General features: G+C 36.6%; 1 protein-coding gene across 1 annotated transcript in view; it reads left to right on the top strand.

Moving 5' to 3' along the window:
* Positions 1-22,326, top strand: part of ZBTB11 (zinc finger and BTB domain containing 11) — a 31,929-nt gene extending 9,603 nt beyond the window's left edge. Inside the window, 9 exon segments of the mRNA XM_030329081.1 lie at positions 123-354; positions 10,033-10,874; positions 11,113-11,292; positions 14,190-14,435; positions 15,762-15,906; positions 16,692-16,809; positions 19,309-19,467; positions 19,582-19,757; positions 20,136-22,326. Of these exon segments, the coding sequence (XP_030184941.1) occupies positions 123-354; positions 10,033-10,874; positions 11,113-11,292; positions 14,190-14,435; positions 15,762-15,906; positions 16,692-16,809; positions 19,309-19,467; positions 19,582-19,757; positions 20,136-20,653 (2,616 nt within the window). The 3' untranslated portion in view covers positions 20,654-22,326.
* Positions 22,327-22,746: the final 420 nt, after the last annotated feature.

A 22,746-nucleotide genomic window follows, 5' to 3' on the forward strand; every position in this document is an offset into this window, starting at 1 on the left:
GCTATTTCTTCATATTAATGGTGTCTTTAAAAGTGAATAATGTATCACGTTTTAAATTCTGTTAAAGGTAGAAATACAGATGATACATAATACAACTCTTGGTCTTAAACTTATTTTGATAGGTTGACACCAAAGGAGTGGTGAAACGTTCTTCTCCAAAACATTGTCAGGCTGTCTTAAAGCAGCTCAACGAACAGAGACTCTCCAACCAGTTCTGTGATGTTACTTTGTTAATTGAGGGAGAGGAGTACAAAGCTCATAAATCTGTTCTGTCAGCTAATAGTGAATATTTTCGAGATCTTTTTATTGAGAAAGGAGCTGTTTCCAGTCATGAGGCAGTGGTGGATCTTTCTGGTAAGAATTTTCTAATGCTATTGCTTTCTGTTTGTAAGTACCTACTGGAAGGTGGGTGTGTGTCTGTCTTAGAAACTCAGGGTATGTGCTGCATTGGGAGAAGCCCACTTAGAGCAGCAGACTAAGGCGAATTGAAGAAGCCGTTCTTCTAGCAAGCTTTCCAAGGTGCGGTTCTGGAAAAGGCTGTCATTTTCTGTCACTACCTCTTAGGTGAGACAGATGTAGTGGCAGAAAAATTTCTGACCTTTACATGGCTAAAAACAGTTTGAGAGAAATACATAACTGCATCAGTGTTATATTACACTAAGTGAATATGTTACTTAAAAATTGCTTGTTAAAAAAATTGCCTATATCTGTGTTGTGGAACATAATAATAGAGCACTTTTGTAAGTCTTTTTTATTTTTTAAGATTAATTATTAGAATTCATTAGGTTCAGTAAACTGTTAATATACAATAATCAAAATTCCAAGTGTGGCTTTTTTTCTTTGATTTTATTATTGTTATTATAAATGAATAATTTGACTTTCTTTTGACTCACTAGAACTTATATATTGGCTTAGGAGTCAACAAATGAAAATTTAGGAAGAATTAAATAGGTAACCTTATTTATACATTTCTTGTAATATTAACTTACTGTAACTCTTGGTTACTGAATTACTGACATGACTGTGTGAAATATCATTTCCTTTTTCTGAAACAAAAAAGTGACTTTATCCAGATTTATAAATACTTACCTAGTTAACCACTGATCCTTTTCTACCTTACGCTTTTTAAACTTCTTCTGGAAAGACAAATAACATATTTTTCCTTAGCAGTAGCTATGTGTTGAATTACTAGAAAATATATATTAAGCATCCACTATGTGCGAGGAACTAGCGTAGGCTCTGGGGATATAATGGTGAGCAAAAACTTTCATGGATCATAGAATTGTATTACATTTGAGATTAGTGATAATTTACTTTTTTCTGGGTTTGGTGACTCAAGAGAAAATATGTCTTCTAGGCCCTCTGAATAATAAAACTCATCATGGATATAGTTGTTTTTTTTTTTTTAATGTTTATTTTTGAGAGAGAGAGCATGAGCAGGGGTGGGGCAGAGAGAGAGGGAGACATAGAATCTGAAGCAGGCTCTGCATTGTCCGTGCAAAGGCTGCTGGGGAGGCTCGAACCCACGAACCATGAGATCTTGCATGACCTAAGTCGAAGTCAGACACTCAACCGACTGAGCCACCCAGGCACCATGGATATAGTCTTTTGATATAAGTTAGCGTTGGAATTTTTTTCTTACTTTTCATGCATCTGAAGCAGAAAGAGAGAAGTGTATGAATATTGCTCTTGTTCAGTTTCTCAGCAGCTTATAGCAAAAGAAGTGGCTGCCCTATATTAACTGCAGTGCAGCATCCTAATATTCCAACAAAAAGACACATTTGTTCTTCATTCTATATGCTTATGTTTATATATTGTCCAGCAAATATAATGTAAATTAATAGCAGGTTAAGTAGGTAAATTTTATTTGGTTCAAATACTAAGTGAAGAGTATAAAATATGTGTACAGAATTTAAAAATAATGTATTTTTTAATTACCTAGTTAATGTAGTTGAATTAATCATTGTTTTCCTTTGTTAATGCTTATAAAAAATTTTCTGTACTAAGTCATAAAGCTATGTTCATAGATTATCTTTTTAAATTTTCATAGTTTTCTTTCATATTTAAGTTTTAGTCTGCTCACAATTTTATTGGTGTGAGATAGATGTTTGACTTCATTTTTCCCCATTTGATCATCACTTGTCTCAGAACCCTTTAGTGAAGACTCCATCCTCTTCTTGCCAGCTGATGAATTTCCACATATTTGGTACCAGTTCTAGGCATCGTTCTAGTCTATAGGTGGTCTCTCTTATGGTATTTTCACCTGATCTTAATTACCATAGCTTTATAATAAGGAAAGTCTCCCACCTTTATTACTCAAGTGGATCATAGTTTCAGTAACCCTTTGCTCTTTCATATAAACTATAAAAGCAGCTTGTCACAGTCACACAAAATAGTGTATTTTGATAGAGATTACATTGAATTAATAAACTTTTAGAGATTTATCCATAGCAGTCTCAAACATCTTTTGTAGGATTATTTCAGGGTACTTTATATGTTTTGAAACTGTTATTTTTTTTCTTAAAATTATGTAATTTCAGATTTATTTTTGGTGTATATTTTATATACAGTAATACTGCCAAATTCCTTTAGTCATTCAGTCATTTATACATTCTTTGAGGTTTTCCATATAAAAGAAATATATTATTTGCTAATAGTAATGGTTTTGTTTCTACCTTTCTAGTCTTTATATTTTGAAATTGTTTTCTTGCTTTACAGTGCTGTCCCGGACCTCAAAAAAATTGTTGAATAGAAATGGTGGAAGAGGGTTCACTTACCTTGTTCCCATTTCTAAAGAAAGTGCTTTTATCATTTGGTAAATGTTTTAAATAGATAATGCTTTATTTAATGTTAAGGAAATTCTCTCTAAAAATGGTGTTGGTTCGTAACTCCCTGAGGAGGTTCCAAAGTGTAATCTAAAACTGGCCCCCATGTATGGAGGGTGCCTGAGTGGCTCAGTCAGTTAGTGTCTGACTATTGATTTTGTCTCAAGTCAATGATGTCTCATGGTTCCTGAGATCAAGCCCCATGTCAGGCTCTACACTGACAGTTCGGAGCCTACTTGGGATATTCTCTCTCTCTCTTTCTCTCTCTCTTTCCCTCCCTCCCTCCCCCCGCTCACACATGCACTGTCTCTCTAAATAAGTAAATAAATAAAACTGGCCCTCTGTACACAGAGGCAGCAAGAGACTGAAGAAAGAGACCACTTCAGATTGGTAGGTGGCAGGTTTCATAGGTAAGGGAACTTATGTGTGATGATTGTCTTGGGTGGCTGCAAGATGAATAGATCTCTGTGCCAGAATGTTAAAAGTTTATACACAGACCTTAACTATGTTTAGTCATGTATGCAGGAGGCCTTAACTGGGCTCAGTCACGTACCCAGTCCAGATAGCCTCAATACCACATTTCTCTCTCAAGACTATGCAAGTGGAACACATTCCAGGAACAGGGAGGGGTGGGGAGCCTCCAGTTGCCTGGGTCAAGCTCAAGGGTCAACTGGAAGTCAAATCTTGATGACCTTCTCCCACAGTGTTGATTTATTACATATTTTTTTCTGTATTTATTGAAACCATTTTTATTTTTACTATTCTGTTAATGTGGAAGTTACAGTGATTTTCCATTAAACCAGTTTTTCATTCTTGAAATAAATCCAGTTCAGTCATGTTATATTGCCCTTTGTGTAAATTGCTGTTTGATTTACTAATATTGTCTAGAGTGTTTTCATGTATATTCATGAGTAATTCTTCTTTTGTCTTTTTCATACTATTTCGTGTTTTGATATCAGAGTTGGTCTAGTCTTATAAAATGTATGCTCCCTCCAATTTTTAGATATGCTGAAATTGTTAACTGTGTGATTAGAATTACCTGTTTCTTGAATGTTCGGTAGAATGGTGGCTAAAATTGCCTGGGCCTGTAGTGGAGTTGAGGGGAAGATTTTTAAATACTAATCTGACACGTTTAATGCTTAGCGAAGTATTCAATTCTCTATTTCATCTTAAGTAATTTATAGAAAGTTACATTTTTTCCAGAATTTGGTTCATTTCATCTAAATTTTCAAGTTTATTGGCACAAAATTTAATGTAATTTACTTTATTTTATTTTTTGGTTGGCACAGAATATTAAATACTACTGTCTTCTACACATTTCCTGTCAATGTAGATACTTCTTTTGTTCTTTGATATTGGTTATTTGTGCCTTTTCTCATTTTTTTAACCTTTTTTTTTTTTTTTTTTAATGTAAGCTCTACGCCCATTGTGGGCTTGAACTCAAGATCTCGAGATCAAGAGTCACATGACTGACTGAGCCAGCCAGGTGCCCTTTCTTTCTTTCATTTCTCTTTTCCCTTTTCTTTTTTTGCTTTCTTTTCCACCCCTTACATTTTTCTTACTAGATGTTTACTGACTCCTTTTTTTTTTTTTTTTTTTTTTAATCCTACCGATTTTGGCCCGTTGCCTGTTTTTGTAAATAAAGTTTTATTGGGCACAGCCACACCCATTCATTTTCTTTGTCTATGACTGCTTTTGAGCTTAGAAAGGCAGAATTTAAAAATTGCTACATAAACCAGTGACCCATAAAGCCTAATGTATTGTTTACCTGGCTCTTTACAGAAAAACTTTGCTTATCACTTAGCCAAAACATAATTTTTTTTAAGTTAAAAAAAACTGTTATGCATATGTAATCCAAAAGTTTTATGTAGTTAACTGAGGAAACCAGTAAGATATTAAAACTTTCTAACAGAATTTGAAGAAAAAATTCTTTCAGCCAATCAGTGGTACAGGTACAACACTGCTCTTAACACTTAATAGTCTTTTTTACCTCTTACCAAGTTTTGACTAGTTTTTCTTAACACACCTTTTGAAAAACAGCTATTATTTTCTTACTAATTTCTTCTCATTAATCTTCCTTTTATTTTATTTGAACATTATTGTCTTTTTGTCTTATTTTTTTAAAAGTAAACTCTTGGGGCGCCTGGGTGGCTCAGTCTTTTGAGCATCCATCTCTTGATTTCAGTTCATGTTATGATCTCACAGTCCTGAGATCAGGATCTACCAAGCCCAAGGCCCCAGCACTGGACCTGGACCCTGCTTAAGATTCTCTCTGCCCCTCCCTCACTTGCACACATGCAAATAAAATAAAGTAAGCTCTTCACGCAACATGGGGCACAAACTTACATCCTCCAGATCAAGAGTCATATGCTCTACCAACTGAGTCAGACAGGAGTCCCTGTTACTTTGTTTTTGGTTAAGTTTAATCCTTAACCCATTAACTCCCAGCCGTTCCAACTTTCTAGTTTAAGCATTCCAGGCTATAAATTTCCCTTTAATATTGCAGTTCTGTTGCTTTTAATCCTACATGTGGTCTATTTTTATAACTTTCATTTTGCTTGAATAGAACGTAAATGTTTTTAGTTGGAAGCAATATTCAATATATTGTGGCTTGTTAATTCTTTACTGATTATTTTGTGTGCTTGATCTCTCAGGTTTTTATTTAAAGTTTACTTGTTTTGGGAGAGAGAGAAAGCCCATGTGCATGAGAGTGTTTAGTGGGGGAGGGACAAAGAGAGAATCCCAAATAGGCTATGCAGTGTCAGTGCAGAGGCCCACGCAGAGCTTGAACCCACAAAACATGAGATCATGACCTGAGCCACACCGCCACCCCTAGATCTATCAGTTATAGACAGAGGTGCTTTAGAATATTAACTAGTGTGATTCATCTGTTACCTAGTTTCTTCAGTTTTTGTCTTATGTATCTTGAGGACGTATTATTAGATACAAAACAGTTTAGAATTTCTTTTTATCATTACATAATGACCCTCTTTATGTTTAGTAATACTTTTTACCATTAAAATCTTGTAAACAGTATTTTTTTATTTTTCTATTTTGACTACTTTAGTAAATATTTTTTAGGTATGTAAACAATATTTTCATAACTATTTGCCTAGGATATTTTCCATCTTTCGTTTTTCAACCTTTTTGTATCTTGAGGTTTTAGATTTCTCTTTAAACATCATCATATTTATGGATTTTGTTCTTAATCCAGTATGGGAATCTTTGACTTTTAACTGTCCTGCATAGAAATTGTTGGACTTCCTGAACCCAACAATTGAGATTGTTTTTCTCAGTTGAGAAAAAGTCTCAGCTAGTATCTCTTCAAAAATTGTTTCTGCCTCAATTTCTCTTTTCTACATTTCTGAAACTCGAGTTAGATAGACATTCTCACTTTATATTCTGGGTCTCTTAATTTCTTTTATATTTTGGTTATCTCTGTGTAGGATATTCTGGAAAATTTTAGTTCACCTACTCTTTAGCTTTGTTTAATTTGCCGTTAAATTCATTTACTGAGGTTTGTTTTTTTTTTTATTCCAGTCTCTTTTCTATTTTTATTATTTTATTTTATTTTTTATTTATTTTTTTAAGTAAGCTCTGTGCCCAATATGGGGTTTGAACTCACATACTTGAGATCAAGAGTTGCATGTTCTGCTGACTGAGCCATCCAGAGGCCCCTCTTTTCCATTTTTTAGAGGCTCTATGTAGTTCTTTTTATGTGTCTCTTTTAGGGGGCTACTTTTTATGACCTTTTGCCCTTTACTGGTGTTATGCCACCATTGACTTTTCTATATGTGATCATAGCAATAAAAATCTTTGCTGGTTTGATTCATGCTGTTTGTTTCCACTAGCTCTTATTCATGGTGCCTTGTTTGTAAAATCTGTGCACACTGAATTTATATTCTTCAGAACTTTGTAGGAAACTTTGAGTTTTGGGTTGAAAGTGTTTTCCACAGAGGAAACATTTGGTTCTTAAGATTCTAAGGGCATTACCAGTCTGGGACTACTTTAAATTCTGAGCGTGAGGACTTTTTGACTACCAAAGTGCTATATATTCAACAAAATATCCTACTAGATTAAGCCTGGTTTGAGGTCATGACTAATCAGGAAGGATTTCTTACCTGTTTCACTCAATGCTGGGGCACCAAGTATATTTAAAATAATATTTAAAAAATTTTTTATGTCCTATTTTTTTTTTAAGTAATTGGGTCAAATTAGGGTATGTTAGTCTGCCATACTGTTGGATGTGGAAGTCCCTGTCATAATTCTTCTGTCTGTTGGTTCATAACTCTCCCATGAGCTTCCCTGGTGTAATGTGAAATTGGTCCCTGTACTCAAAAGGCAGGGAGAGACCAAAGAAATGGGCAAACCATTCCAGGTTGGTAGGTGGCAGTTTTAACAAGCAAAGGGTGCTTATGTATGAGGCTTGTCTTAGGTGGCAGCAAGATGAATGTATCTCTGCACCTGCCCACCAAATCTTAAAAGTTTGTAAGAGTCCTTAACTGGGTCCAGTCACATAAACTGTGTAGATATTTTCAGTATCAGGTCACTATCTCAAGGTTATGTCCTTAGAGCAGTCTCTGGGAGCAGGAAAGGCAAGTGAACTCACATTCCAAGGACAAGGAAGAAGGTGGGGAGCCTTTGAGTGCCCAGGGTCCATCCAGTTCACGTATCAGCTGGCAAACCTGTCTTTTTGATCACATTCCCTAACACCATCTATTACCAACCATTGTTGTCCTTTTTTTTTTTTTTTCTTTTTTTAGTTTTTAATTTTGGTAAACACAATATAAAATTTACCCTCCTAATTTTTTTTAATGTTTATTTTTGAGAGCGAGAGAGCGAACGTGAGCAAGGAAGGAGCAGAGAGACAGGATCTGAAGCAGACTCTGTGCTGACAGCAGAGAACCCGATGCGGGGCTTGAACTCACGAATGGAACCGTGAGATCATGACCTGAGCTGAAGTTGAACACTTAACAAACTGAGCCACCCAGGCGCCCCCGCCCCCCAGCCTTAATGATTTTTAAGTATACAGTTCACTATCGTTAATCATGTTCACATTGTTGTGTAATGGATCTCTGGAATTTTTTATTATCTTGCAAAATTGTTGTCATTTTGATTGTTTTGCAGAGTGTGTATATTGTATGTAAAAAGGCTAGGGGTAAAAACAAGATACTGAAATTATCTGCCTATTGTCTCTTGACAAAATTATGAATGATTTTTTTTTCCTTTGTGTTTTTGTATTTTATGGCAAACATGACTTGTGTCCTTGAAAAAAACTGTTTTATATATTTAAACTGTTACTTGGAACAGTGTTAATTCTTTCATGGGAAATTTTTCTCATGACTTCAGACTTAAAAAGGTATAGATAAGGGGCACCTGGGGGGCTCAGTCAGTTGAACGTGCAACTTCGCCTCAGGTCATGATCTCACGTCCATGGGTTCAATCCCTGCATCGGGCTCTGTGCTGACAGCTCAGAGCCTGGAGCCCACTTCAGATTCTGTATCTCCCTCTCTCCCTGCCCATCCCCTGCTCACGCTCGCTCTCTGTCTCAAAAATAAATAAACATTAAAAAAATTTTAAAAGGTATAGGTAAAAGACCAAAATACATTATTTTGTTTGTGGGTTTTCTTCCCCCCGCGCCACCTTTTTTTAAAGAAATACTTACCTCAAGCTTATTTAACTTGGTCTTATAATTTGTAGCAGGATTAACATGGCTTCAGCCTATTTAATTACCAACTTTCCTAGGATGGCTCAATTAGCCATGATCAACTGGAATGCTAATATATCTCACAGTTTAAGGCTTCTCTTCCTTGTTCATCATCTACTTCTATAAAAGGACTACATTTTATGTACCTTGAGTCAAAACTGAATAATACAGCAAATGTGAGTTTTTAAAAGGTTGCTTTGGCTCTTTATATTTTTGTAAAAGATCTTTAAGCTAAATTATGATATGAGAAAACAGCGCATGGAATAAGTATAAGTTATATGCCACCTACTGCAAGAAGGAGGAATAAGATTATTTGCTTAATTGTATAAAGAAGCTCTGGAAAGCCATACAGATTCTTATTCATACTGGTTAGGGAGATGGAGTTGGACTTATCACTGTTTTATCTTATTTTTGAATTATGAATATTGGCTTTTGTAAAATAGTGAAATATTGAGAACTTAGAAATAAACTGATCTCATTTTCTCACATAAAATAAAAATGTAATACCTCATGTGTATGGTAATTATTTCCTTCCTTAGGCCAGTAATACGCAAACTGTAGCCCACAGAGCAATCCTCATTTCCCTCTCTTTTTGTAAAGTATATTGGAACACAACCATGTATATTTGCATATGTGTTATCTGTGGCTGTACTTTTCAGCTACGGTGGCAGAGTTGAGTAGTTGAAACAGACACCTTATGGCCTGCAATAATTATTAACTGATTCTTTACAGAAAAACTTTGCTGACCCCCTGTGTTAGATCTTATTTTTAAATTTTCAGTAGTTGAACCCTTTGTTCACAATCATTTTTTTTTTTTTAATTTTTTTTTTTCAACGTTTATTTATTTTTGGGACGGAGAGAGACAGAGCATGAACGGGGGAGGGGCAGAGAGAGAGGGAGACACAGAATCGGAAACAGGCTCCAGGCTCTGAGCCATCAGCCCAGAGCCCGACGCGGGGCTCGAACTCACGGACCGCGAGATTGTGACCTGGCTGAAGTCGGACGCTTAACCGACTGCGCCACCCAGGCGCCCCTCACAATCATTTTTATATGGACTTCTGTTATTAAAATATATGGTTATACTTACAGAAGTGAAGTTAGGGGACAGGTTGGTTGAACCCTGCCTACTCACCTGCCTCCCTCTCTTTTTTTACCCTCCATTCTCCAGCAGCTGTTTCTTGAGGGGAATTTGAGGAACCCCCGGGGTTCTAAGGAGTACAGTTTGAAAATGACTGCCTTACAGCAACTCTTTGAGGTAGTAAGTCTGATACTATTTTCTATTTTAGGTATTGAGAGACTCGGCTCATTGAAGTGAGTTAGTCAAGGTTTATTAAGCAACCAGAACACAAAACAAATCCACAGTGTTTAATTGCAGAATAAATGGTCATATTTGCCTTTATATTCTATTTTATATATCATAATCATGTATTAATTGTTATTCTAAGGTGTTCTGGTATACCTTTAACTTTTTTGTACCCCCATTTTTTTTGTTCCATGCAGGTTTTTGTAAGGCAAGCTTCCTTCCTTTATTGGAATTTGCCTACACTTCTGTGCTAAGTTTTGACTTCTGTAGCATGGCTGATGTAGCCATCCTGGCTCGTCATCTTTTCATGTCGGAAGTTTTAGAAATCTGTGAGAGTGTGCATAAACTAATGGAAGAGAAGCAGCTAACAGTATATAAGAAGGGTGAAGTACAAACAGTTGCATCCACCCAGGACTTACCAGAACAAAATGGAGGCACTGTGCCTCCTGTGGCTAGCAACGAGGGGACCACAACAACATTATCTACTGAACTTGGGGATTGTGAAATTGTATTATTGGTGAATGGAGAATTGCCAGAAACTGAGCAGAATGGAGAGCTAGGACAGCACCCTGAACCCCAGGTTTCTTCAGAAGCTGAAGCCACTCTGTCACCTGCAGGCTGTATAACTGGTTCCCATCCTGAAATGGAGTCTGTTGATTTAGTAACAAAAAATGATGAGACAGAAGTAGAAACTTTAAACAGAGAAGATAGTGCACCTTCTGATATTAATCCCAAACTTTCAAAAGAGAATGTGATCAGTAACTCTCCAGAAATCAGTGATATGGGAAATGACCCATCAAGTGAAGATATCTGTGCTGAAGACATTCCAGAGCAAATGCAGAACCTTAGCCAGTCTTTAAAAGATCAGGAAAATCTAGTTGCACTGACAGCAAAGCCAGACGTTAGCACTGATGATGAAACTTACAGAAGCAGACTTCGGCAGCGTTCTGTTAATGAAGGGGGATATATCCGACTACACAAAGGAATGGAGAAAAAGCTACAGAAACGGAAAGCCATTCCCAAGTCAGCAGTTCAACAGGTATGACGAAGAGTTGACCTTTGTAGTTTTACCTTTAAGTAAAAAGCATTCTATTCATCAGCTTATACCTGTGGTGAAATTATTTGGGGAGGAAGGGCAGTAGGTGCAGGAAAGCAACTTAATGTTTTAAGTACCGGTATTAATAACGTAATGCCAGTTTGAAATATTATATGACTCATGACTTTAAAAATCAAAATGGCTGTACTTACTTAGATTGTGTTTTCTATCCCTTACTTAGGTAGCCCAGAAATTAGTTCAAAGAGGGAAAAAAATGAAACAGCCAAAAAGGGATACGAAAGAGAACACTGAAGAAGCAGCATCCCATAAATGTGGGGAATGTGGAATGGTTTTTCAGAGACGATATGCCCTTATAATGCATACACTGAAACATGAAAGAGCTAGAGATTACAAATGTCCGGTAAGTGGAAAGCTAATTAAAGATGATTTATCTAACTTCATGATAAATAGAACCCAGTTTTGCTGCTTCATTGTTATTCTACTACTTGTAGTCTCTGTGTTTCTCTGTCTCCCTTATATTGGTATAAGAGTCATCTTTGATTTGTACATGTCATTTCCTTGACAAAGAAAAACAAAAACAGTGACCTGTCTTTGCTTCTTCCTGATACCCTAGTAAGACAAGAGTAAAATTATCACTGAAAAAATATAAGCTCAGGGGTGCCTGGCATATGACTGTTAGAGCATATGACTCTTAATCTCAGGGTTATTATTATAAGTTTGAGGCCCCCCCCTTGTGGGTAGAGATTACTTGAAGATAAGTAAATAAACTTAAAAAAACAATAAATAAATTTAAAGAAAAATGTAAGTTCATAAAAGAGTAAAGAGGAAATCAACTATATCCTGGACCCTGATAAATGGAGGTAGTAGCTGATTTAACAGATTTAAAAGGGCTCATTCCAGGCTTTCAGTGGGGAAAGCTAAGAATCCATCTGAATTGTATTGCAGAACTACCAAATGCCTCAGGAGTTGGTGTTATATAGCTACTTTGAAAGCAGAAGTGAATCTGGTTGTTAGAAAATTTTGTAAGAAGCAGTTAAGTCACAACCACTCCCTCAGCCAAATATCCATCTTCTACTCTCTGGAAGAGCTAAAACCATGACTGTTTGGGGAACACTGCATGCAGTGAACGTGAATGTACTATACCCAAAACAAGGAAAAGGAAAACCTTATTTACTGAATATTGAAACCCTTCAAGTCCTCTGTCGCTTCTCAAGTCCCAGAATGTTAGCAGTCAGACCCTTAACCCAAAAGCAAAAAAGTTTCTCAGAGATGAGAAATCCGAAGGGCAATAACAAAGGACCTGAAGATAGTGCTGACTAAAGCCAGTGGTTGACAACTCCCCTCCACCCCCCACATACTTACACAGAAATTCCAATCAATTTTTTAACATTCTGAAAGATGAGTAGATATCAGGGATCATCAGATTCAGGAATAAATATTTCAAGGAAAAAAAGCAACTTTGAAGAATCCACAAATACAAAAATCTCAGAAAAATTGGGAAATAGACTAAATCTCTCAGAAATAATGCAGAAGACCAGTTAAAAAATGAAAGTGAAGGAATTTAGAGAATTGGTGTAGGATATCTAATATCCAGATAACACCAAAAAGAGAACACAGAGATCAGGAAATCATTGGTGCAATAAAGAAAAATATCAGAATTTAGAAGTTTCCTTATGGGGGCACCTGGGTGGCTCAGTTCAGTGTTCAACTCTTGGTTTTGGCTCAGGTCATGATCCCAGGATTGTGGGATTAAGTGCTCCACGCTACAAATGGAGCTTGCTTGGGATTCTTTATCTCTCTCCCTCTCCCCTGCTTGCGCTCTCTCCCCCTCTGCCCCCTCTCCTGCTTCCTCTCTTTCTCTAAAATTAAAAAAAAAAAAAAAAAAAAAAAAAAAAAAGTTGTGAAACAGGGCATGTTGCAGGCCCTGAACTATGGATGAAAGTAAATCTATATCAAGATAAATTATGAAATCTTCTAATTAAGGGACAAAGAAAATCTCTTATAAATAACAATAGAGAAAACAGATGGTCAGACTCATAGGAAAGATAAAGATCAGAATGGCTTCAGGCTTTTCAGCAGCAACAGTGGAAGCTAAAAGACAAAGAAAAGCATAATGTCTTTAAAATTCTAAAGGGCACTGATTTCTAACTTAAAATCTGTAACCAAACTATGAGTTATTTGTGATGGTAGATAAGAACAGTTTCAGACATGCAAGGTCTCAAAAGTTTTACCTCCCAGACTCCCTTTCTCATGAAGCTATTTGCAGAGGTGTTCCACTAAAGTGAGAAAGACCTGGAAAACCGGGAAACATGGGGTCCAATTCTACAGAGCCCAAGCATAGGAAACAACCAGTCCAGGTTGGAGCAGGACAAAATGCTTTGAAGGAGATCTCTTTCATAGGTGATGTCTTTAAATCTCCCCTCAGTAGACAATTGAGGGAAAGGTTTGGTGATGAACAATCAGTAAATACAAACAGAAATAAGCAAAACAAAACAAAAAGAAGGGAAAGAGAATCATAGTGTACTCTGTGGCCCAGCTGTAATAGTAATTACTTCATTGAAAAAATGTGAATGTAGAAATTAAAACTACAACATAGCTGTATTGAGAAAATAAGGTAATAGGTCTGCATATGTGTAGGGAGTGGAAGGGTGAAGGGAGAGAGTCATCATCCATTATTCATGTTACTTAGAGTTACCAAGGTAAGCAAGCATCATGAGAGAGTTAAAAAACAATGGCAGAAATAGAGCAAGAGACGAGTTTTATTTATTTAAAAAAATTAAATATTATAGGTTGTGAGCATGTATAACTTTGATTTTTTTAAAAAAATGAACAAAATATTTCATGAATCCCTAACAACTACAGAATAAAATCCAAGGACCATCAGAGTTTTTTCTACTTTTCCAACCCCTAGTTTTGCTCCACCTAACAATTTGTAGTACTCCTATTGATAGCATTCTTGTTGACATCCTACCGTTCCTTCTAGATAGACCTAGTCTCCTCATTGATGCCTTTGTCTATTGCTTCATTTACTCCCTCTTCCTAAATACTTCACTCTTTCACATGTAAATCCTGTTTCTGTGGTTAGATTATAAACCTCTCCAGAGTAGAGTCTGGGTCTTTATAAACCCTTTCATCCTTACGTCTGATACCTAGCATATCATCTTTTATATAGTGTGTGGTTTTTTTGATTTATATAATCGTAACAAAGAAACGGGAACTTGAAATAGGAGTCAGGTGTCACTTAACATTTGTTATGGAACTACATTTAGACAGAATTTTATTTACTTTTCCTTTTAGTTGTGTAAAAAACAGTTTCAGTACAGTGCCTCCTTGCGAGCGCATCTTATTCGACATACCAGAAAAGATGCACCCACTTCATCTTCTTCCAATTCCACGTCTAATGAGGCATCAGGAACATCGTCTGAGAAGGGGAGAACCAAACGAGAATTTATATGTTCCATATGTGGAAGGACATTACCTAAATTATATTCTCTTCGAATACACATGTTAAAGCATACAGGTGTAAAGCCACATGCATGCCAGGTAAAGCCATGACATTTACTTTGTTATGTAAAGAAAATTTGAACTTAACTAGTGATGAGACTGGTTGATTCTGGAGTCACCCTTACTCTTGTAAAATGTCACAGAGAATTCTGTGACTTTTTCAGTTTGTTGCCTGGTTTAAGGGAAATTCCCAGTTGTGTTCTTTGATTTGCTATTTAATGTGTTGTAATTTGAAATGAATCAGTTTAGGATGTTCATGAAACTTACTGTGATTCAGAAGATGTTAGGTGAGAATAACTAGTTCATTATCCCATTCATCCCTTTAAGCTTCAGCGGGACCTACCTGGACTGGAAAGGAACCCATGGCTTAAACAAATCTTCTTAGCAAAAATCCTCCCTAAGCTGTGTGTTCTTCTCTAGAGCTGAGGACTGAGACTATCTGAATGCCAAAATACAGCTTCTAGCTAAGAATCCTGTGATTAGCCAGCTTTGGGCTGTTTGGAACAGTGAAAATTTTCCAGTAGCCCCTGTAGCCTTGCATATAAGTGGAATTCGTTTTTATTAATAAACAGTTTTGGAAACAATGAGTTTTTTTCCCCAGTGAAATTTTTAATGTTTCTCTCCCCCCCCCTTTTTTTTTTAGCTTTTTGTTATATGAGAATAGAATAGAATAGACTCTCTTGGACCCTTTATCCAGCTTCAGTAGCTATGAACACATGATCAGCTGTGTTTTATGTGTACTATCCCTCACTGCCCTACTTGCCTTTCCCTTCATTTCTTTTGAAGCCAAGTCCTAAGCATCCTTTTACTCATAAATTTTAAAACTGAGTATTAATTGGGCCTCTGGTCTTGTAGTGTAGCACTACTCAAAATGTGTGGTCCATGGAAGATATGTACAGAAATGGAGAGTGGACTTTTAGAAACTCTCATGGCAGTTACATTGTTGTGACATTTTTAGCATATTTAACAAAAAATGGATTGACAAAAGGAAGACTGACTCATCACAGAGTTTGAGAAGCACTGTTCTAGTTTGTGTAGCAATAAATTAGTATATTTTCTTGATTAAGCTGTCATGTCTCTTAATATAAGGTATACTGTTTATTAGTCTCACAAGGACAGCATGAGGGTCTTTTGTATGGCTTTGACCTCCAGTGGATGTAAGAAAAGTAGCGATATTTGTTAAGTTCTGAGTCAGAAGATGGTCAGCCAGCTAAATATCCTTGACATTTGTTTCAGCTTCAGTTTGTCATTTTGTTTATAATTTTTTTCTTTAAAATGGCATATAGTTTCTCTAGCCTCATTCTTCAGAAACAGCCCCGGTTTCTCTTTTCTGTTTTACTGGTATAAATACCTGTGCCATCTTAGGTCTGTGGAAAGACTTTCATCTATAAACATGGTCTAAAATTGCACCAGAGTCTCCATCAATCACAAAAGCAGTTCCAGTGTGAACTATGTGTTAAGTCATTTGTTACCAAACGGAGTCTTCAAGAACATATGAGTATTCACACAGGTAATGAGAAATTTGTATTAACTTAGCTACCCATTATATACCATAATTCAGTTAATTATTGTGCTATATATGTTTTAGAAATTATATTGATATACTAACGGCTGTGTGTGTGCAGTTTTTTTCATTAAGGCTGGGGTGCCTGGGTGGCTCAGTCAGTTAAGTGTCTGAGTTCAGCCCAGGTCATGATCTCACATGTTCATGACTTCGAGCCCCATGTCAGGCTCTGTGCTCACAGCTCAGAGCCTGGAGCCTGCTTCAGATATTCTCTCTCTCTCTCTGTCTCTCTCTCTCTGCCCCTCTTCCACTTGCGCTCTGTCTCATTCTCAAAAATAAATAAACATTTAAAGAAATTCAAATTAAGGCTAAAAAGTGTTCTTTAAATCTAGTTTAGAGCTATCTTATTGGTATAAAAATAGTCATTGTTTCCCTCAGTGTAGCAAAATGTGTACTCACTAGTGAATCATGCATAATTTAGATAATGTAGCCATGGCTAGTGAAGGGTAGATATCGGCTCTAGAACTTGCGTTCACCTCTGTATTATTATAATCCAGATGATTATGCAAGCGTGTCACGTTCTTTGGGTAGTGGTAGTAGCCTTGCTAGTACTGTAGTTGAGAAGAAACAGAAGATTTTGACTTGGCTTGTTGTTGTTCTGAGAAGATGGCTGCCAAATGTTACAGCTTCTGTGTCCCTTTGGTAAAGTAACTTCTGAAGTGTAACATAAAGTATTCTGTTGGAAGAGCACCTGATTGCTGGATTTGTGACATGTTTTTTATTTTTTATAGGAGAGTCCAAGTACCTTTGCTCAGTTTGTGGAAAGTCTTTTCACAGGGGCTCTGGCCTCAGCAAGCACCTAAAGAAACACCAGCCAAAGCCTGAAGTTCGAGGCTATCATTGTACTCAGTAAGTATTTAATACACAAACTATTCAGTTTCCTTGTGTTTCTTAATAGGTTTATTTGAAAATTGTTTTCAGAAGAAAATATTTGAGGTAGCTATAGTTGATAATACTATTATATAATTGAAATTTGATAAAGGAGTAGAACTTAAACATACACACACACATATATATACATATATCTGACGTGATGGATACATTAAATGGGAGGAGTCCTTTCACAATGGATATATGTATCAAACCATTATGATGTTCATTTCAGATATCTTACAATTTTATAACTTGATAAACGTGAAAAAAACTGTTAGAAGATAATATTCAATTGTTACTTATTTTTTATTTTAATGTCTTTTTTTTGCCTAGATATTGCTATTTATGGTTTTTAAGTTTTATTTAGATATCCTATACCATGTAAATCACTCACTTGAAATACTTTAAAGACATTCTTCAAACGTACTAGTTGGAGGCAGAGATTGTAGGAAGTGAGAGCCCCCAGTGCGAGCCAGAGATTTTTTTCTAGGTTGTTCATCTAAGTGCTAAGCCGTCTGCTAGTTTTTCCTCTCTTTAGACTCTTTTTCTTCTCTTCCTCTTTTTATTTTCCAAAGCATCTTGAAATCTCTTTTATAATTGAGGTAAAACTCACAAAAAATTCATCATTTTAAAGTGTACAGTTCACTAACTTTTAGTACATTCAGTACATTGTGGAAACATCACCACTGTCTGATTCCAGAATGCAGGCCCTTTTGGGGGGATCCTTGAGGGAGTCACTGGATAGGTCAAAAGAGACCAGCACAGTTCTTTAAGAAGAAGTCCCTCTGGCACCAGGAGCCCATCGTGGGAATGCAGTCTTCATGGCTGCTGCTCAGCTGAGAAGCAGGGAAAGGGGATCAGGGGAGTTCAAATGCTACAAAGCTCTCTCACAAGATTTAATGATTTTTTAAATTTTTTTTAACGTTTATTTATTTTTGAGACAGCATGAATGGGGGAGGGTCAGAGAGAGAGGGAGATACAGAATCCGAAGCAGGCTCCAGGCTCTGAGCTGTCAGCACAGAGCCCGACACGGGACTGAAACCCACAAACTGGGAGATCATGACCTGAGCTGAAGTCGGATGCTTAACCGACTGAGCCACCCAGGCGCCCCTGATTTTTTTTTTAATTAAACATTTGCCTGGCCACTGTACACTTTTAATCCATTTCTGGGGTTCTAATAAAATTGATCCTCATAGTTTTGGCTAGTTTTGGCCACTGCTTTTGTGAGCTTGTGGGGTTTCCTACTCTGCCATATTTTCTTTTCTCACTTTTATTAGTCTTAATATAAAAAAAAATATTTTAGGAGTGCCTGGGTGGCTCACTCGGTTAAAGGTCCGACTTCAGCTCAGGTCATGAACTTGCGGTTTGTGGGTTTGCATTGGGCCCTGTGCTGACAGCTCAGAGCCTGGAGCCTGCTTCGGATTGTGTCTCCCCTCTTTCTCTGTTCCTCCCCTGCTCGTGCTCTGTCTCTCAAAAATGAAGGTTTAAAAAAATTTTTTTAATAAAATTATTTTATTATTAATAGATTTTTAGTTGCAAGTGAAAGAAAACACTACCTAAACTGGCCTGAATGAAAGGTGGTAAAATCTAGGGAGTTTGAATAGTTTAATGTAAACTAGATTCACATCTGTTAGCACTTGGTCTCTGAGGCTCTGTGGACATGGCAGTAACAATGGTTTCAGCCTCACATCCTCTCGACTCCCAAATTGTCAAGCTGCTTTTCTGGTAGTTCCTATACAGGTTCTGAGATCGACGCCCATTGGATCTAGTTAAGTCATTCGATTATCCCTGGATCAGTAATTATAGCCAAGGGAATGCTGTGCTCTGATTGACTCAGGCCTGAGACAATTGCTCCATCTTTATGGTCGATGGTGAGGCCTACTCCAAACATATGGACGGAAAATGGGCGAGGATAAAAAGGGAGATCAGATGGGGTTTAGGGAGAGAAAGAAAATAAATGTCTTATACAGTAGCCTTTGAGAGCTCTGCATGGTTCTTTCTAAAATGTTTCTAGTACTAGAAACAAAACAAACCAGCAAAGGGAAAAAAGAGGGTGTGAGGCAAGCCAAGAAACAGACTCTTAACTATAGAAAACAAACCAAGGGTTACTAGAGGGGCCGTGGGTGGGAAGATGGGTTAAATAAGTGATGGGGATTAAGGAGTGCACTTGTTTCGATGAGCACTGGATGTACAGAAGTTTTGAATCACTATATTGTACCCCTAGTATCACATTGTAGGTTAACTCACTGGAATTTAAATAAAAACATTAAAAAGTAAAATGTCTCTAGTGGTTAAGAGCTAAAAGAACTTAAAACCTTGAAGCCTTTACTGCAAGATTGGAATAGTAGCGCATTCTTGTGTTTTCAATTGGGATCATTTTCTAGAGTTATAAAACCCAAAAATATACTGAGTCTTGGAAATTTGTCTTAAAAAAATAATACAGTGATCTGATCGAGTGTTTGAATTTTATTGCAGATGTGAAAAAAGTTTCTTTGAAGCTAGAGATCTTCGTCAGCACATGAACAAACATCTTGGTGTGAAGCCATTCCAGTGCCAATTTTGTGATAAGTGCTATAGTTGGAAGAAAGATTGGTATTCCCATGTGAAGTCTCATTCTGTCACTGAGCCTTATAGGTAGGTAGATTGGAGCAGGATCTGAACTTAATTGAGATGTATGTACTTGGATTAATTTTTTTGTATGCTGGTGCTTTGGAAAAAATAATTTAGGTCCCCCCCCCCCCATTATAGGTGTAATATATGTGGCAAAGAATTTTATGAAAAAGCATTGTTCAGAAGGCATGTAAAGAAAGCTACCCATGGAAAAAAAGGAAGAGCGAAGCAGAACCTGGAACGGGTATGTGAACAATGTGGAAGAAAATTCACTCAGCTAAGAGAGTATAGGAGACACATGAACAACCATGAAGGTAACTATACTTCATACTGTGTATATATGTAAATAGAATAAAAAGCCAGTCTAATAGTGATTCCCCCTTTACCAGCCTTCTTGCCTGTTACCTCACCTTCCTTGACAAGAGATGAATTCTGTATTATGTAAGATTTATTCACGTGATTGAGGTGATCCTGAACCTGGATACCTGATTGTTGTGTATGTAGATGGATTCCTTTTTTAGTGAGCTTAATATTGTAGGTCAGCATTTTTATGCTGAACTGGGCTATTTGAAGCTTCTGTTTCCTTATCCTAAGATTACAGGATTGCTGGGAAGGTTAAATGAGACTGTTCATGGAATCAGAATTGCCTCTCAGTAACTTGTATCTCTGGGAACACCTCTCTCTCTTAATAGGAGTTAAGCCATTTGAATGCTTAACATGTGGAGTAGCTTGGGCTGATGCCCGATCTCTAAAACGCCACGTCAGAACGCATACTGGTGAACGGCCCTACGTCTGCCCTGTATGTAGCGAAGCCTACATAGATGCTCGAACCCTCCGTAAACATATGACTAAATTCCACAGAGATTATGTGCCTTGCAAAATTATGCTGGAGAAAGATACCCTTCAGTTTCATAACCAAGGAACTCAAGTGGAGCATGCTGTTAGTATCTTAACAGCAGACATGCAGGAACAAGAAAGCAGTGGTCCTCAAGAACTTGAGACTGTGGTGGTGACAGGAGAGACCATGGAAGCACTCGAAGCCGTGGCAGCGACGGAAGAGTGTCCATCAGTATCTACGCTTTCTGACCAAAGTATTATGCAAGTGGTTAATTACGTGTTGGCACAACAGCAAGGACAGAAGCTGTCTGAAGTTGCAGAAGCGATTCAAACTGTCGAAGTAGAGGTGGCACATATTTCAGAAACAGAGTGAATATAGTCTTGGAGAAAAAAAGAAGGGTCCTAGCATTGTATACTGAACTCACAGAACATTTGTTTACAGTACTGTGCGACTGTCTGCCTAGAGCCTGTATGTCAAGGCTCTGGGCTCTTGGGTGAGGTTTTAACACTTCTAAACGATTTGTCTGGCTGATAGGTTCTGTTGAAAAGTCCATTTACTGTAAAGAAGTTGAAAACAAATGTACTTGATGGCATTGGTTTATCATGGTGTACTTTTTATGAATTGATGTTTATAAAGGACTGTACTAAATTAAAAACTGTATAGTTTCACTTGCATTTTGACATGATCATCTACTTTGAGTTTAAAAGGCTGTACTAGTCAGATTTTCTTCTTTTATTCTCAAAATAGGTTCTGTGATTTCATTTGCCCTGTTTATAGGTCTAAAAAAATTCTAATATAAAGCATTTTAGTAGGATGCATAGGTACATTACATTTTTAAAATGCTTCAGGTCTGTGATTCTTGACTTACTATTTATTTTAACCCCTTATAAGTCAGGGATTTATTCTGTTTTAAAGCACTTAATGAGTTACATGTTGTAATCAAGTTTGCACAGTATACTTACCTATATGGGGAGCCCTTAAATACATAGCTGATTTTTAAAATGCATGAAATGCCTATTAAAGCCTTACTATATACTATCTCTTCAAGGCAAGTAAATTGACCACGAGCAAAGAACACTGTTATTAAACACTGTTGATGGGAAATTTCTTCTTGATAACATGGGACAATAAATGGAAAAAAAAAAAATCTCATTCTTTTGCTGAAAGAATGAACAAGTTAAAACTAGATTTGGTATGTTTGCAGCTTTTGTATCATGTTTAATTGTTCAATTTTGTTGAAAAACTGCAATTTAGAAATAGGATAGCAATATAGACATCTAAAGCAGTCCTGAGGATACCATATAATTGTTGAGTAGCTTCAGAATAGTGAAGTCTTCAATTCAGCCCTCATTATAGTATACTACTCAAAGAAATTGATTATGGTCCACCAAATTGTTGGAAGTAAATTATTTTTAAAAGTTACCTGTGAATTATATTAATTTGTGTGTTTGATTTTTAAATTCCCACTTGTAGAAGCTATCCAGTTTTCTGATTTTCAAAATAACCATAGGGAGATGCCACATTTCTCTCCTGTGGGTAGCTACCACTCAAACTATAATTGTTAAAATTAAACTTTTTAAGTATTAGCCGCTAATATAAGGTATAAAATGAAAATAGAAGCAAATCACATGTAAATCATTCCTAAAGCACAAGAAAAGAATGTGCCTTGATGTACATATATTATTAAGATACTTATTCCAGTTTACTTTAAGAATAGCTTAAAAGATAAAGAATAAATGTGATGCCATGCATGCGTTCTACCTGCATATGTAATATTTGCATTTGCAAATTTCCCATTGTCTCTATAGCTGTGTGGCTGACTTTTGAATTTTAAGTGAATTGACATACAGTCTATAACTTTACAATGGCTGCTTGTTTATTGTATCTTTCAGTTAGTGAAAATGTGTTTCAACCTGACTAAAATTTGGAATTGTGTCTTTTATGTTCCATCCTCACTGTTACTAGATTTAGTTAATTGTATAAGATCGTTGATGTATGTCAAAAATATGTAAATAAAACATGTCGAATCTTGTTTAAAAGCATAAGCTTTGGAGTTGAGCTTGTCACTATTTTCAAATTATAAATCAGTGGCCGTTATTTGATAGGTTGATTCAGTTTTATAGTGGCATGGGGGGATCTTCTCTGTTTACAGTTCCTTTTTAGAAACACGCACTGTTTTGTTGCTGTCGGTGACTTTCCCCATTGGGCACTCCCAATTATCACTACTGCTGCTATGCAGTTTGAGTCTTTGCTGTTAGTCACTGAAACGTATATGTTGTTGATAGAAATGAATTAATTTCCTAACATGGCTTTTAATCTGTTTTATAAAAAGTGGCTCACAGAATTTCACAAGGTTGCCTGAACTGCTGGGCTTAGAGCTAATCCAAACCTTCATTCAGTGTTTTGTGATTTTTAATAGCATTGGTGTAAACTGTGCATGCATGATATTTCCTGCTCATGATTGT

This window comes from Lynx canadensis, chromosome C2 (assembly GCF_007474595.2).
Source record: "Lynx canadensis isolate LIC74 chromosome C2, mLynCan4.pri.v2, whole genome shotgun sequence".
NCBI lineage: Eukaryota > Metazoa > Chordata > Mammalia > Carnivora > Felidae > Lynx > Lynx canadensis.